We start from the raw sequence: 13,698 nt of genomic DNA on the forward strand, positions 1-13,698 counted from the left end.
TGTGTGATGAGTATGAAGGAGGGAACTTCCCTTTCTGTAGTTTAAAGTAGAAGTTGCCTACAAATAGGAAATGGTGTGTCGTCAATATTGCTTTTAGTCATTTGTTACAGTAAAATTGTTAAACTATGAAATCCCATGTCATCCTTGCTGCTATTTCTAGGAAGTTTGAATTTGTTTTTAAACATTATCAGTTTCTACTGGGATTGTAACACAACAAAATGATGATTTCTGCACTTTAAAATATTACATTGTATGGAAGATACTCAAGTTTTGCAGTCTCAAAAAAAGTTATTCTGAAAAACAATATGTACAAATTGTGATTAATTGGTATAAATGAGGCATAAAGTTGTAGTCTATCATTCAACAGGAATCTTTGAACACTTAAGATATTTTCTCCTTTATTGTTACCTTGCCTTGCAAGTTCTGGGTTCTGCATTACTGTACAGAAACATGCCTGTAATGTATTACCATGAAGCGTAGTTGGGGCCAGAATGCTGGATTCATTTAAAACAGGAATAGGTGCTTAAATGGGAAGATATTGGAGTTTATATTTCAATCCAAAACCAAGATTTTGTTTTCTAAATGGAAAAGTTGAGCTGTATCTTCTTTTGTATTCTTCTGTAATATACAGGGGAGAAAAAAAACAAACTTGTGTTTATGTAGCATCTTTAATAACTTCAGGAAATCCCAAAGTGCTTAAGAGATGATTAACTTTTGAAGTATATGTACTATTCCCCGGTACTCAAACGTAGCCGCCAGTTGCATGCAGCAATCAGATTGGTGTTAGATAAGGGATGAATGTCGGCTATGATACTGGGAAAATTCCCAGCCCTTTGTTTTTGGAAAAAATGTTATGAGATTTTTTTGCATCCAAATGGGCAAACAAGGTATTTTTTTTACATAAACAAGGTATTTTTTAACATTTCATCTGGAAAAGGAGACCTCTGGTTGTCCAGCATTTTGTCAGTTCTGCATTGAAGTGTCAGTCTAGATTGTGCTCAAGTTTCAAGTGGGGCTTGGACCCAGGAACTTTCTAACTCTGAAGCAAGACTTACCACTGAGTCAAGGCTGATACTGCAGAACCTCATTATACATGATATAAAATGTTATTTTGTTAATGCTCCCTAGTAAAATACTTCATTGCTATATTTTGAGCAAAAGTTGACAACTATTGTGACTGACTGTGCCTGTATTAAAACAAATTAAAGCAGTTGTTTTTAATTCTAAAGGCACTGTTTGATCTATTTTTCAGTATCAAATATTTATTCCGATGGTGAACAAGGTGATGATGCGCCACAGAATAAGCCACCAGCGATACGATGTGTTAATATGTCGTATTGTAAAGGTCAGTGTAACTTCAATATTTATTTTTAAGTTTCAAAGTGCAGCACTATACTAAGACTATTTTGTTTTCAATGTTACACAATTTCCTTCCCTGATCCTTCCTTTGTTTCTACTTCTTTTAAAACGTGCATTATTTAATCTCTGCTTTAGCTTATTATCATGGTGATTCTAAAGTCTGCACGTGGAGCAATTGGTATCCTGTAGTATATGGCATTACCCAAGTTTCTCATTCATCGTGAATGATGATGTGACATGTTTTATGTGTGTATAAACAACAGTTAAAAATGCATTTTCTTTTTAGTATTAGATAGTAATGGTGAAAGAGTTTCCTCATTTACCATTTGTAGAAATATTGTAAAGCAGTCATGATTTCATTATGAACAGGAAATGGACTAAATTCACCACCTTCCCCAGATAGTCTTTTACAGTGATGGCCTAAACAAAAGACAACTTATTGAGGCGACTTATCTGTAATTCCTGCTCTATGGTAACTTAGATTCATCAAGTGAGTGCAGATACATATTGACTGGAAAGCAGTGACAACTGACAGAGGATTTCACAAATGACTGCTGCAAATTTTATTGAGTAGCATAATAGTCTCAATTTTATTATTGGTAAATATAGGAAGATCTGAACGCTGTATATTGCTGGTCACCATTATTATTATATTATTATTTATCACCATTTTGGAGCTCCTGCATGGGATTCTAAACATATAAATAAATGTAGGTTTTTTGAATGCATTCTTGATTCATAGCTGTCATAATTAGAGCAAAAAATAATTAGCATGATGTGGTCCATTAAATCGAAAATGGGAATATATCGCAAACGCTCCACATTGCTTCATAAACTCATCAAGTATGAACCTTAGGTTGTTACATGACTGATGTTTGAAGTCATATCAAGATTGATGATGTGGCTAATGGGGAGAAATCTGTACCAACAGATTTGTCACAGAGTTTAATTTGATTTGGAAGCCTCTTGACCACCTACACTCGCATGTAAGGAGTATGACTGACTACTCACCACTTGTCTAGAGGTTGCAACTGCAGTAATATCACAAAACTTTGCTTGATTCTTGTATAGTAAAGTTCATTTGTATTAAATTGTGGCTTAATTCTTTCAGTAGATGATTTTGAATTTCTCTCTAAACGTTGACAATCTTTGAATTTTAACCATCGTGATGCTGCTTTTGGAGAGAAATATTTATTTGGTAGCATCAGGCACAATGACTTAGCTTTTGAACTTAGAATTTAACTCTAATCAAAATGAAAATATTTTGTGTTATGGCAAAATTGTTTGTTGCTTGTTTATCAAATGTAATACACTCGATGAAAATATATTTTGGCTAAATCCACATTTGTTTGTGAGGTATGATAGAGGAGGAGGTGGCATGGCTGTATCGACTGAAGATGATGTTACAGTTTTAAATAGAAAAGATGTACCAGACGGTTTTAGTACTGAATCTATTTTGCTTGAATTGAGGAACGGAGGGAGAGCTACTAAATTGTTGGGAGTTTTTATAGGGCAGTAAACGGTGGGAAGGAGATAGATGAACAAATTTGTCTATAAATTTCAAAACCGTGTAACAAAAATAGAGTTGCATTACAAGGAGACTTTAAGTACCCTAATCTCGACTTGTCCTGGGAAATGAAATAGGACAAGTGGCATATGTTACGGCAGATCATCTAGCTAACAATGACCACAACATAATTTAGTTGAAGTATTTATGGAAAGAGATCAGAAAATAAGAGAGGTAACAATGCCAGACTGGGGTAAGGTAAGGGAATTACAAAGCTAGATTGGAAAAGGTGATTGGAGGATAAAGCAGTAATGGAGCGATGGAGAGCACTCAAGGAAGAGAGTTCAGTTCCAAATTAAATGTATTCCTTTGAAGGGAAAAGGTACGAGATAAAAGCATATGTGTATGGGATGACAAAGGAAATAGAAGAAGGTTTATGACAGTGCAAGATTTGGTTGTGAGTCAGCAAGATTGTGAACTATTGAAAAAAATCTAACACAGGAGCCAAAGTGAGGTTACAAGATTAAGAGACAATATTAAATTGAACTCTGAAACATTTGATAACACTGCAAAATTGGGCTTATTAACGATCTGCGGTTTGCTTCAATTTAATTGTAAGACTTGGGTCAGTTATGATTACAGACTAAGTTGGGAGAGCTGATCTAGAGGGGATTTTCAGTTCAGACTAGCTACAGATCATGATGGGTATGAATGTGTTTTTGCAGACTTCACAGAATCTATTAAATTTATCACAAATACAAAAATGTAATATTTAACACAGTGGTATACAGTCGCAACCACTGTGGTACGCTAGCTCTCGTCCTCTGGTTGACTGCAGTGCTTGTTTCTTGATTGAAGTCGTCTTTCTTCTCTGATGCACGCTTTAAAGTTTTACAAGTCTCTATTTTATACACTCTTTCTGGATAAGTCTTAAATGATCCTAGCGTGTCTGCCTCAACCACCTTGCTTGGTAGTGCATTCCAGGCCCCCACCACCCTCTGTGTAAAATACGTCCCCCGCATATTTGTATTGAACCTTGCTCCCCTTACCTTGAACTTGTGACCCCTTGTGTTTGTCATTTCTGACCTGGGAAAAAGCTTCCAACTGTTCACCCTATCTATGCCCTTCATAATTTTATTAACTTCTATTAGGTCGCCCCTCAACCTCCGTCTTTCCAGGGAGAACAACCCTAGTTTACCCAATCTCTCCTCATAGCTAATACCCTCATACCAGGCAACATCCTGGTAAACCTTTTCGGCACTCTCTCCAATGCCTCCTTCGAGTAGTGTGGTGACCAGAACTGGACGCAGTATTCCAAATGTGGCCTAACCAACGTTCTATATAACTGCAACATCATATGCCAACTTTTATACTCTATGCCCTGTCCAATAAAGGCAAGCATGCCATATACCACCTTTTCCACCTGTGCTGCCACCTTTAAGGATCTGTGGACTTGCACAGCCAGATCCCTCTGTGTGTCTATACTCCTGATGGTTCTGCCATTTATTGTATAGCACCCCCCTGCATTAGTTCTACCAAAATGCATCACTTCGCATTTATCTGGATTAAATTCCGTCTGCCATTTCTCCACCCAATTTTCCAGCCTATCTATATCCTGCTGTATTCTCTGACAATGTTCATCACTATCCGCAACTCCAGCAATCTTCGTGTCGTCCGCAAACTTACTAATCCGACATCTTCTTCCAAATTTTATATATATATATCACAAACAGCAGAGGTCCCAGTACAGAGCCCTGCGGAACACCACTAGTCACAGACCTCCAATCAGAAAAAGACCCCTCCACTGCTACCCTCTGTCTTCTATGGCCAAGCCAGTTCTGTACCCATCTAGCTAGTTCACCTTTGATCCCGTGAGATTTAACCTTTTGCACCAGCCTGCCATGAGGGACCTTGTCAAATACTTTACTAAAATCCATGGAGACAACATCCACAGCCCTTCCCTCGTCAATCATTTTTGTCACCACCTCAAAAAACTCAACCAAATTTGTGAGGCATGACCTCCCTTGTGCAAAACCATGTTGTCTATTGCTATTGAGACTATTCAGTTCTAAATGTGTATAGATCCTATCTCTAAGAATCTTCTCCAACAATTTCCCTACCACGACGTCAAACTCACTGGCCTATAATTATCCAGGTTATCCTTGCTACACTTCTTAAATAACGGGACCGCATTTGCTATCCTCCAATCCTCTGGGACCTCACCTGTGTCAAATGAAGAAACAAAGATTTCTGTTAGAGGCCCAGCAATTTCATCTCTTGTCTCTCTCAGTAATCTAGGACAGATGCCATCTGGCTCTGGGGATTTGTCTACCTTAATGCTTCCTAAAACACCTAACACTTCCTCCCTGGTAATTGAAATTTGTTCTAACGGGTCTACACATCCCTCTGAGACACTACCAATCAACGTGTCCCTCTCCTTTGTGAATACTGATGCAAAGTTTTCATTTAGGATCTCACCTACTTCCTTGGGTTCTAAGCATAATTCCCCTCCTTTGTTCTTGAGAGGCCCGACTCTTTCTCTGACAACCCTCTTGTTCCTAACGTATGTATAAAATGCCTTGGGATTCTCCTTAATCTTATCTGCCAAGGACATTCCGTGACCCCTTTTTGCCCTTCTAACTCCCTGTTTGAGTTCTTTTCTACTTTCTCTGTATTCCTCCAGTGCTTCATCTGTTTTTAGCTGCCTGGACCTTATGTATGCCTCTTTTTTTGATTAGACCCACAATTTCTCTGGTTATGCACGGCTCTCGAAACCTACCTTTTCCTGTCCTTCCTTTTTACAGGCACATGCCTGTCCTGCACTCCTATCAACTGCCCCTTAAAAGACTCCCACATGCCAGATGTGGATTTACCCTTGAACAGCCTCTCCCCATCAACAGCCACCAAATCCTGCTAATCCGGCTGTAGTTAGCCTTCCCCCAATTCGGCACCTTACCCACAGGACAACAACACTCGTCCTTTTCCATGACTATCCGAAAGTTTACAGAATTGTGGTCACTGTTCGCCACATGTTCCCCCACTGAAACTTTGATGACCTGACCGGGCTCATTCCCCAGTACTAGGTCCAGTATAGCCCCTTCTCTAGTTGGACTATCAACATATTGTTCCAAAGAACCTTCCTGGACCCATTTTACAAATTCCTCCCCGTCCGGACCCCCAGCCCTAAGGTATTTTTAAAAGGGTGAATATATGCAAGGTCTGTTACTGCAGCACTTTGTCATATAGGGTGTATTTGCATGCTTTTATTAGGCAAAGAGTTGAAAGTTTCTCTGAGGCTGTCCACAGTTTAAAGCATTTGCAGTAAAGATGTGCCTTTATTGAATTAACCATCTTGAGATCGGTTTTCGGTATTTCATATCACTTGCAAAAAACTTCAGCTAACATTCAACTGAGTTTATCCACCAGATTTTGCAGTTATGTCACATACAAAATGTGATTTTTACAGATATACTTAAAGATATGACAATTAAGTTCTAACAGTAATCTAATTACAAAAAGAAAGCCTAATCCTACAGATCCAAATCAGAATCGTCGCAGAGGACATGGCAAAAGTATTAAAAAAGTACCTTGTTCCTGTCTTCATAAGGACAATGTATGATGCAACAGTTACATTAAAAAAGCAGAGGAAGATATGGATAAGATAAAGTTGTATTAAAAAAAATTACTGGAAATTGGCAAGTCATCTGGCTCAGTGGAATGTATCTTCAGTCACTGAAAGAAGCAAAGGTGCAAACAGGCTCATTGGGCACAGGAGTTGACACAGTAGGAAGTCTCACAACACCAGGTTAAAGTCCAACTAGTTTATTTGGCAGCACAAGTTTTCGGAGCAAGCTTTCGGTGCTCCAAAAGCTTGTGCTGCCAAATAAACCTGTTGGACTTTAACCTGGTGTTGTGAGACTTCCTACTGTGCTTACCCCAGTCCAACGCCGGCATCTCCACATCACAGGAGTTGAACCAGGGGACTGGAGAGTTGCTAATGTTTTACCACTCTTTAGAAAGGGAAAATGGATAAACCAGGAAACAACAAGCCCGCTAGCCTGACATTGGTAGTAGAGTAGTTATTGGAAACCATTATCAGTGGCAAAATAAACTTTAACTTGGAAAGGCATGAGTTAATGAAGGTGAGTCGATGTGGATTTGTTAAATGTAAATTGTGTCTGACTACTTTGACCGAATTCTTCGACAAGCTTCTCCATTTTCTCGTTGCTATGTAGTTTCTTGTAAAAATAATGTTGTTCATAAGGACTTTCAGAAGGTGTTCACCAAAATGCTGTACAGGAAATATAATGGCAGGATCAGTGACAGGATGCAAAAGGTGATAGTGGATGGATGATTTTCAGATAGGTAACTGGCTTGCAGTGGTGTTCCTCAAGGGATAGTTATGTTTCCATTCCCCTTTGGAGTTTTATAACCAGCCTAGACTATAGTGTAGAAAGCTACAGGCTTCAAAATGACAAAGACTGGATGGTGAAATGGACAGATATACAGAGGATGAAGTTCAATGAGGAGATGTGTGAAGTGATGTACTGGGGAAAATTATTCAAAAAAGAAAGTACAAAATGAATGGTACGATTTTGAAAAGTGTGGATGAACAAGGAGAATTTAAGTCCTCAAAGGTGGCAGGACAAGGTGCTAAGGTGATTTTAAAAAGCGCATGGATTTCCTGGGTTTATGAGTAGAGAGGTAGAACATGAAAACAAAGAGATCATACTGGAACTGTATAAACACCAGGAGTAATGTGGACAATTCTACACACACATTTTAGGAAAGATGTAAAGGCATTTGAAAGGACACCGAGCAGATTTACCAGGATGTTACCGCAGTTGAGAGTCTTCAATTATGAGGAGAGATTGAACAAGTTAGGAGAGTTCTCCTTGGAACAGAGAACGTTAAGAGTTAATCTGATAGTGATTTTCAAGGTGATAGGTTTTGATGTTGTAATTAGGAAAAATATATTTCATTTGGTATGGCAATCACTAGACGTCCTGGATTCATAATCATTGGGAAAAGATCCAGAAAGTGGAAGAGGAAAAATTGTTTTCCCTCCAGATTTTTCAGGATTTGCAAACGCTCTGTCCAAAAAAGTAGTGGAAGCTGATTCCATGTAAAATTTTGAAAGGGAGATGAGGAGCTAACAAGGCTACGGACAGAAAGTGGGGCTGAGAGAAAGTTTTGATGATTCGGTGATGCAGTATTCACAATTCTGTTGGTTAAGTAAATGCCTGAATACTATTTCCACTGTAATGAAAATTATTTAAAATGTGTTCGAATGTGCTCAACAGGGTTACACCTTGGCTGAAGAAGAGGAAGATCCTATCATTTTTCAACACCGCACTTCCCGAGGCAATCAGGGAGACACGCTGTCTAGTGGACCAGTGGAAACTGGTCCCATGAAGAAATTGCATGTCAGCACTACCAACTTACAGAAGGTTTGTTCACAGTTAATGAATACATTTTTGAAAAATAAAATGTGTTTGCTCTTTGTGTGTGAAAGTATGAATTTAACAATCGTCAGTCAAAGCTGCCTTTTATTCCTGCAAGTCATGGGGATATTTATCATGAGCATGTCTGTTATATATAGTATAAACAGAAATTGTTTTATTTTTTACTTGAATCTTTGATATAGTGACATTTGGTTATTTTAATTTATGAGCATCTTGAAAATGAGAGTATGAAGAATTCTTGTTGTGGAGGTATTGCCTGAATTCAAATGAAGAAAAACTTTTTGACTTGGAAGGATAATTAGAATGTGTAACTTGAAATTATTTATTCCATTTTTAATTTAATTGGATAGTTAATTTTCAGAAATTTTTATAAAGTGGTTTGTATTTCAGTTTTACATTTACTACTTGTTTTGAGCACAATGCAGATCACTGACATTTTTATCGAAGCTATTAATGGCCTTAAATTGCCTGCTGAGAACGTGGCCTGCAGCTTGAAGGTGGCTGCATGCCTATTGTTCCATTTAAAAGCTGTGTTAAAATTTAAATGTCGAACACATATTAAAACCAAGTCATTAGCAACTTGTAAATCAAATGTCACTTTTTGTTTCTAATTCTCTTGGCCCACATGTGCAGCAGTCAATATTTGTAACTATAGTAAATTTACAACACTGTGAAGTTGAAACAGGCATTAATGAAAGTGACCTTATACAACAGGCATTTGCTTAACAACAATGCAGAGTTGTTACATTCATCACTCTGCATTACCCTCCAGTCAGGCAGGCAAAATAGCTAGGTTTTTTTTGTTCCCTAAAATTGAAAGTTTTTAAAGTACAGATAGCATAGTTTTAGTTGTTGCTATAAAGTGTGTGTGATATGCAACACCTTGAGGTGGGGCCACATTGCTTACGTACAACATACGGGCCATTTCACCCCAAGTTGTCAATGCCAATGTTCCTGCTCCACACAAGCTCCTCTTCCTCCCATCTTCATCTAACTATTTTCAACATGATCTTTTTCTCTCATTTTTATTTAGCTTCCTCATAACTGCATCTATGCTATTTGCCTCAACTGCCCTTTGTGAAAGCAAGTTCCACATTCCCCAGACACCCAGGCTAATGATCTGAGAACACAAGTTCAAATCCCACTACAGCAGCTGGTGGAATATAAATTCAGTTCATAAATCTGCAATGATAAAAGAGCTAGTCTCTGTAACATTGACCATGAAACCATTGTTGATTATTGTAAAAATCCATCTCATTCACTGATGTCCTTTAGGGAAGGAAATTTGCCATTCTTACCTGGTCTGGCCTACATATTCCAAAATCTCAGCAATGTAGTTGATTCTTAACTGCCCTCTGTAATAGCCTAGATAGCCATTCTCTTGTATCAAACTGCTACAATGTTTACAGAAAGAAATGAAAGCAGACGGAGGGCCTATATCAACATAGGCACTGGAAACAACAATGGCAAGTCCAGCCCCGTTGACCCACAAAGTCCTCCTTTGTAACTTTAAAACAACCTCCGGTCCAATGCTTTGATTCGAGTGAAGTTCTGCTTGTGCCAAAAATGGGAGAGCTGTTCCATGCTAGTTGAACAGCAACCTGACAGTCATAATCATAGGATCATATCTTATAGAAAATGTCCCAGACACCACCATCACCATTTCTGGGTATGACCTGTCTCTCAGATAGGACAGACCCACCAGAGGTGTCGGCACAGTAATATACAGTCAGAAGGAGGTTGCCCTGGGACTTCTCAACATCAATTGTGAAGTCTCATGGCATCAGGTGAAACATAGGCAAGGAAATCTCCTGCTGGTTACCCCTATGCCCTCTCTCAGTTGATGAATTAGTACTCCTCCATGTCAAACACGCTTGGAGTAAACACTGAGGGTGGCAAGGGCACAGAATATACTCTGGATGGGGGACCAAGAGTGACTCAGTAGCCCAACTATTAACCAAGCTGACTGAGTCACCAAAGGACTGTTTGACTGTGTCGGCAGCAGATGGTGAGGGAACCAACAAGAGGGGAAATCCCAGTTGACCTCATCCTCATCAAAGTAAAAGCTTGGCAAAGGTGAGAATAAAAGAAGGGATGGAGTCCGAGGACATTTGAGGGGTAGAAGTATTCGGAGGTGCATAATTGTTGAATTATGATCATTGTTGAAATTTGAGATCCTTGATACCTGAAAAAAAGAATAAAAAGATTTTTAGTTCAAGTGAAGGATGAAATGGAACTGCGCTGCTGTGTCGCTGCTGCTGAAGAGAGAGGTAGAGAGCGCGCATTTGGCAGCACAAAGCGATAAATGTGGAACTCGGGATGCAGTGAGGGTACTGCTTCGAGGAATACTGAATATCTTTGAAATATCTGAAGGGTGGAACTTCAGTTGGAATTCACTTGGAATAAATTGGAGCTAGAGATAGTTACTTAGGAAAGAGGTGTGGCCACGAAGCAAGCACCTGATCAAACACTAGAAGGGAAGCAGAAAGCAATGAAAATGAATAAGTTAAAAGAGACCAAAGGGAATCTCATCAGCGAAAAGAGCAGAAGTTCTTCAAGGTTGGCATTCCTACAAGAGAAACGAATTAAACCTTCAAACGAAAGCCTGTAGATGCTGAAAATCTGAAATTAAAAAAGAAAATGCTGGCAATACTCAGTGGCTCTGGCAGCAACAGTAGACAGGCAAACAGTTGGAGAAATACTTGAAAGGGAAAAAAATTGCTGACTATTCGGAAAGCTCTTTCCAAGAGCCAAAACAAGCATGATGGGCTAAAAAGTTTTCTTTTGTGATGTAAAATTCCATGAAAATATCCACCATCCACAAGGCACAAAAAGTGTGATGGAATACTCTCCACTTGCCTGGATGAGTACAGCTCCAACGACAGTCACCAAGACAAAGCAGCCTGCTTGATCAGCACTCCATCTCTACCTTAAATATTCACTCCATCCACCACTAGTGCAGAGTGGCAACAATATGTACCATTTGCAGGATTTACTGCAGCAACTCCCCAATCCTCCTCTGACAGCACCTTCTAAACCCACAATCTTTACCAGAAGAAGAAGGGCAGCAAATGCATGGGAGCACCTCAGCTGCACATTTTCCCTCCAAGCCACACACTATCCTGACCTGGAACTGTATCGCCTCTCCTTCACTGTCACTCGGTCCAAATCCTTGAACTCCGACCCTAACAGTACTGCACTGTAGATGTGTCGAAACCACATGGATTGCAGTGGTTCAAGATGGCAGCTCACCACTATCTCTTCAAAGCAATTCAGGATTGGCAACAAATGCTTACCTTGCTCGTAATCCTCCTCCCATCCATGAACATTTTTTTTAAAAACACTTTCAATTATTGATCCTTTACCATTCCTGCTGACTCCAGTGTGATGCCACCAAAACAGATTATTCCCTTCTCTTGTTCTCAACATTTTAGTGGGACAGGTCCCACTCTCATTTCAACCTGATCCACGCTGCCTTTACTCCCAACCACCCTACCCTTTCCATGGCACCTTCCTATGCAAGCACCGAGATGCAATACCTGCTCTTTTACTTGCTCCATCGAGGGCATCAAAATTCCTTCCAGGTGAAACGATGATTTATTTGTACTTCTTTCAATTTGGTATACGGTATTCGCTGTTCACAATATAGACTATTATACATTGTGAAGTCCAAGCACAGATTTTGGATAGCTTTGCAAAGTATTTCTGTTAAATCCACAAGTGTCTTCCAGTTACCTGTCATTTTAGGTCTCCACACTCACTCTGCCCATAGACTTCTGCACTGTTTCAGTGAAACTCAAAGTAAGCTGGCGAAACAGCAACTCATCTTTCAGTTAAACACTTCTGCAGCCTTCCCTCAACATTGAATTCAACAATTTCAGATCATAACCTCTGACTCCCATTTTTTGGGATGGCAGCTGTTGTTGAAGATTCTGCCAGTTTCATTTGTACTCTAGATGCATCTTTTATCCCTTTCTCATTATCATTCACTTTTGCCTTACACTGTTGTCCAGTTTGTTATTTAATTTCCTATTTCTATCACAGACTGCCGCTTTTGTTGTTTTATTCCTTCCCCCTTTCCCTGCCTCTCTGCTTGCACAAAACCTGTTCCGTTTCTAACTTTTTCTAGTTGTGAGGAGTGGTCATCAATTTGGAATGTAAAATTTGAAATTTAAAATCTCTGCAGATACTGTCTGACCTACTGAGCATTTCCGGCATTGTCTGTTTTTTTTTAGTTGTTCAGCAACAGTAGGAATAGAAGTAGTTATTTTGGATGGTATAATTTATTATAATGCTTTGTCAATTTGTGCATGATATGTCATTCATTTGAAATGAAAATCATCGTGGTAAGTCAATATCTTGGAAAGTAGTGTTAGTCATAATATATGAATGCGTAGCACATTCATGTGACATACTCTGGTTCAGAAGTATAAGGCAGGCATGAATGCTTTAATTTAAAATTACTTCTGATGAAAGTTTTTTAAAAAAGGTTGTTTCATTAATAAACACCAGATTTGTTAATAGTACCATGGTAATAATGGCTTCATTTATACTTGCGTTGCCTCCGGTATAGTTACGCGACCTTGTGCAATGAACAGTTCCAAAAAATGTCACAAAGAAGCAATTGAATGCACTTTTGATTTATGTTCAGGCCTGGGGAGCTGCCAGAAGAGTTTCTAAAGATGACTGGATGGAATGGCTGAGACGATTAAGTGTAGAATTGCTTAAAGAATCTCCCTCACCTGCACTCCGCTCATGCTGGTCCTTGGCTCAGGCCTATAACCCTTTAGCAAGGTAAAATTCCAATCTTAGTAATTGACTGCTAATTTATAGATCACTTATCGATCATATTTTCTAATGAGCAAATATTTGGTGATCACAATGAATGTCTCTGCTAATATAACATGTGAACCATATTGGCAGAGTTCAAGAAACTGCAGCACACACCACTATATTTCAACACCCACATTCCTTGGCAGGATAAAGTACACTTGAACATTTGTTAGAAAGAGCAAAAGGTGAGGCCTGGAAGTTGAGGGTATTCAAGGGATTTTGAAAAAATAATTTCAGGAGTGCTCTTGCTTTAAACGTTTTAATTTCTTCCTTTGCCTTCAATGATCTTCGTGTGAGACGCCACCCCCAGCCACGAAGGTGTGTAGGCTAATTGGTCCCAGACCTCTGCCGCTGTCAATATATATCCAGCCCTTGGTGTTGGCAGCCAGGATGAAAGTTGGAAAGATTTGTCATTGAAATATCCCAGTGCTGAATTAGCAGAGCAGCAGCTGAAAGGAGAGCACTGGTTGAAATAAGAATGAATAGAAAAATAATTTTAACTGTGAGCACTGTCGATATAGAAACATAGAAAAA

The 13,698-nt window shown here is 39.1% G+C and overlaps 1 protein-coding gene across 6 annotated transcripts in view; it reads left to right on the top strand.

Moving 5' to 3' along the window:
• The window catches only part of mtor (mechanistic target of rapamycin kinase), a 316,990-nt gene that overhangs the window by 99,998 nt on the left and 203,294 nt on the right, over nucleotides 1–13,698 (top strand). For all 6 annotated transcript variants that reach the window (XM_078239102.1, XM_078239096.1, XM_078239101.1 and 3 more), the window contains exons 24-26: nucleotides 1,253–1,345; nucleotides 8,170–8,316; nucleotides 12,983–13,125. In XM_078239102.1, coding sequence (XP_078095228.1) covers nucleotides 1,253–1,345; nucleotides 8,170–8,316; nucleotides 12,983–13,125 — 383 coding nt within the window. The remainder of the gene's footprint in view (nucleotides 1–1,252; nucleotides 1,346–8,169; nucleotides 8,317–12,982; nucleotides 13,126–13,698) is intronic.

The sequence above is a fragment of the Mustelus asterias genome, chromosome 22 (genome assembly GCF_964213995.1).
Source record: "Mustelus asterias chromosome 22, sMusAst1.hap1.1, whole genome shotgun sequence".
Lineage (NCBI taxonomy): Eukaryota > Metazoa > Chordata > Chondrichthyes > Carcharhiniformes > Triakidae > Mustelus > Mustelus asterias.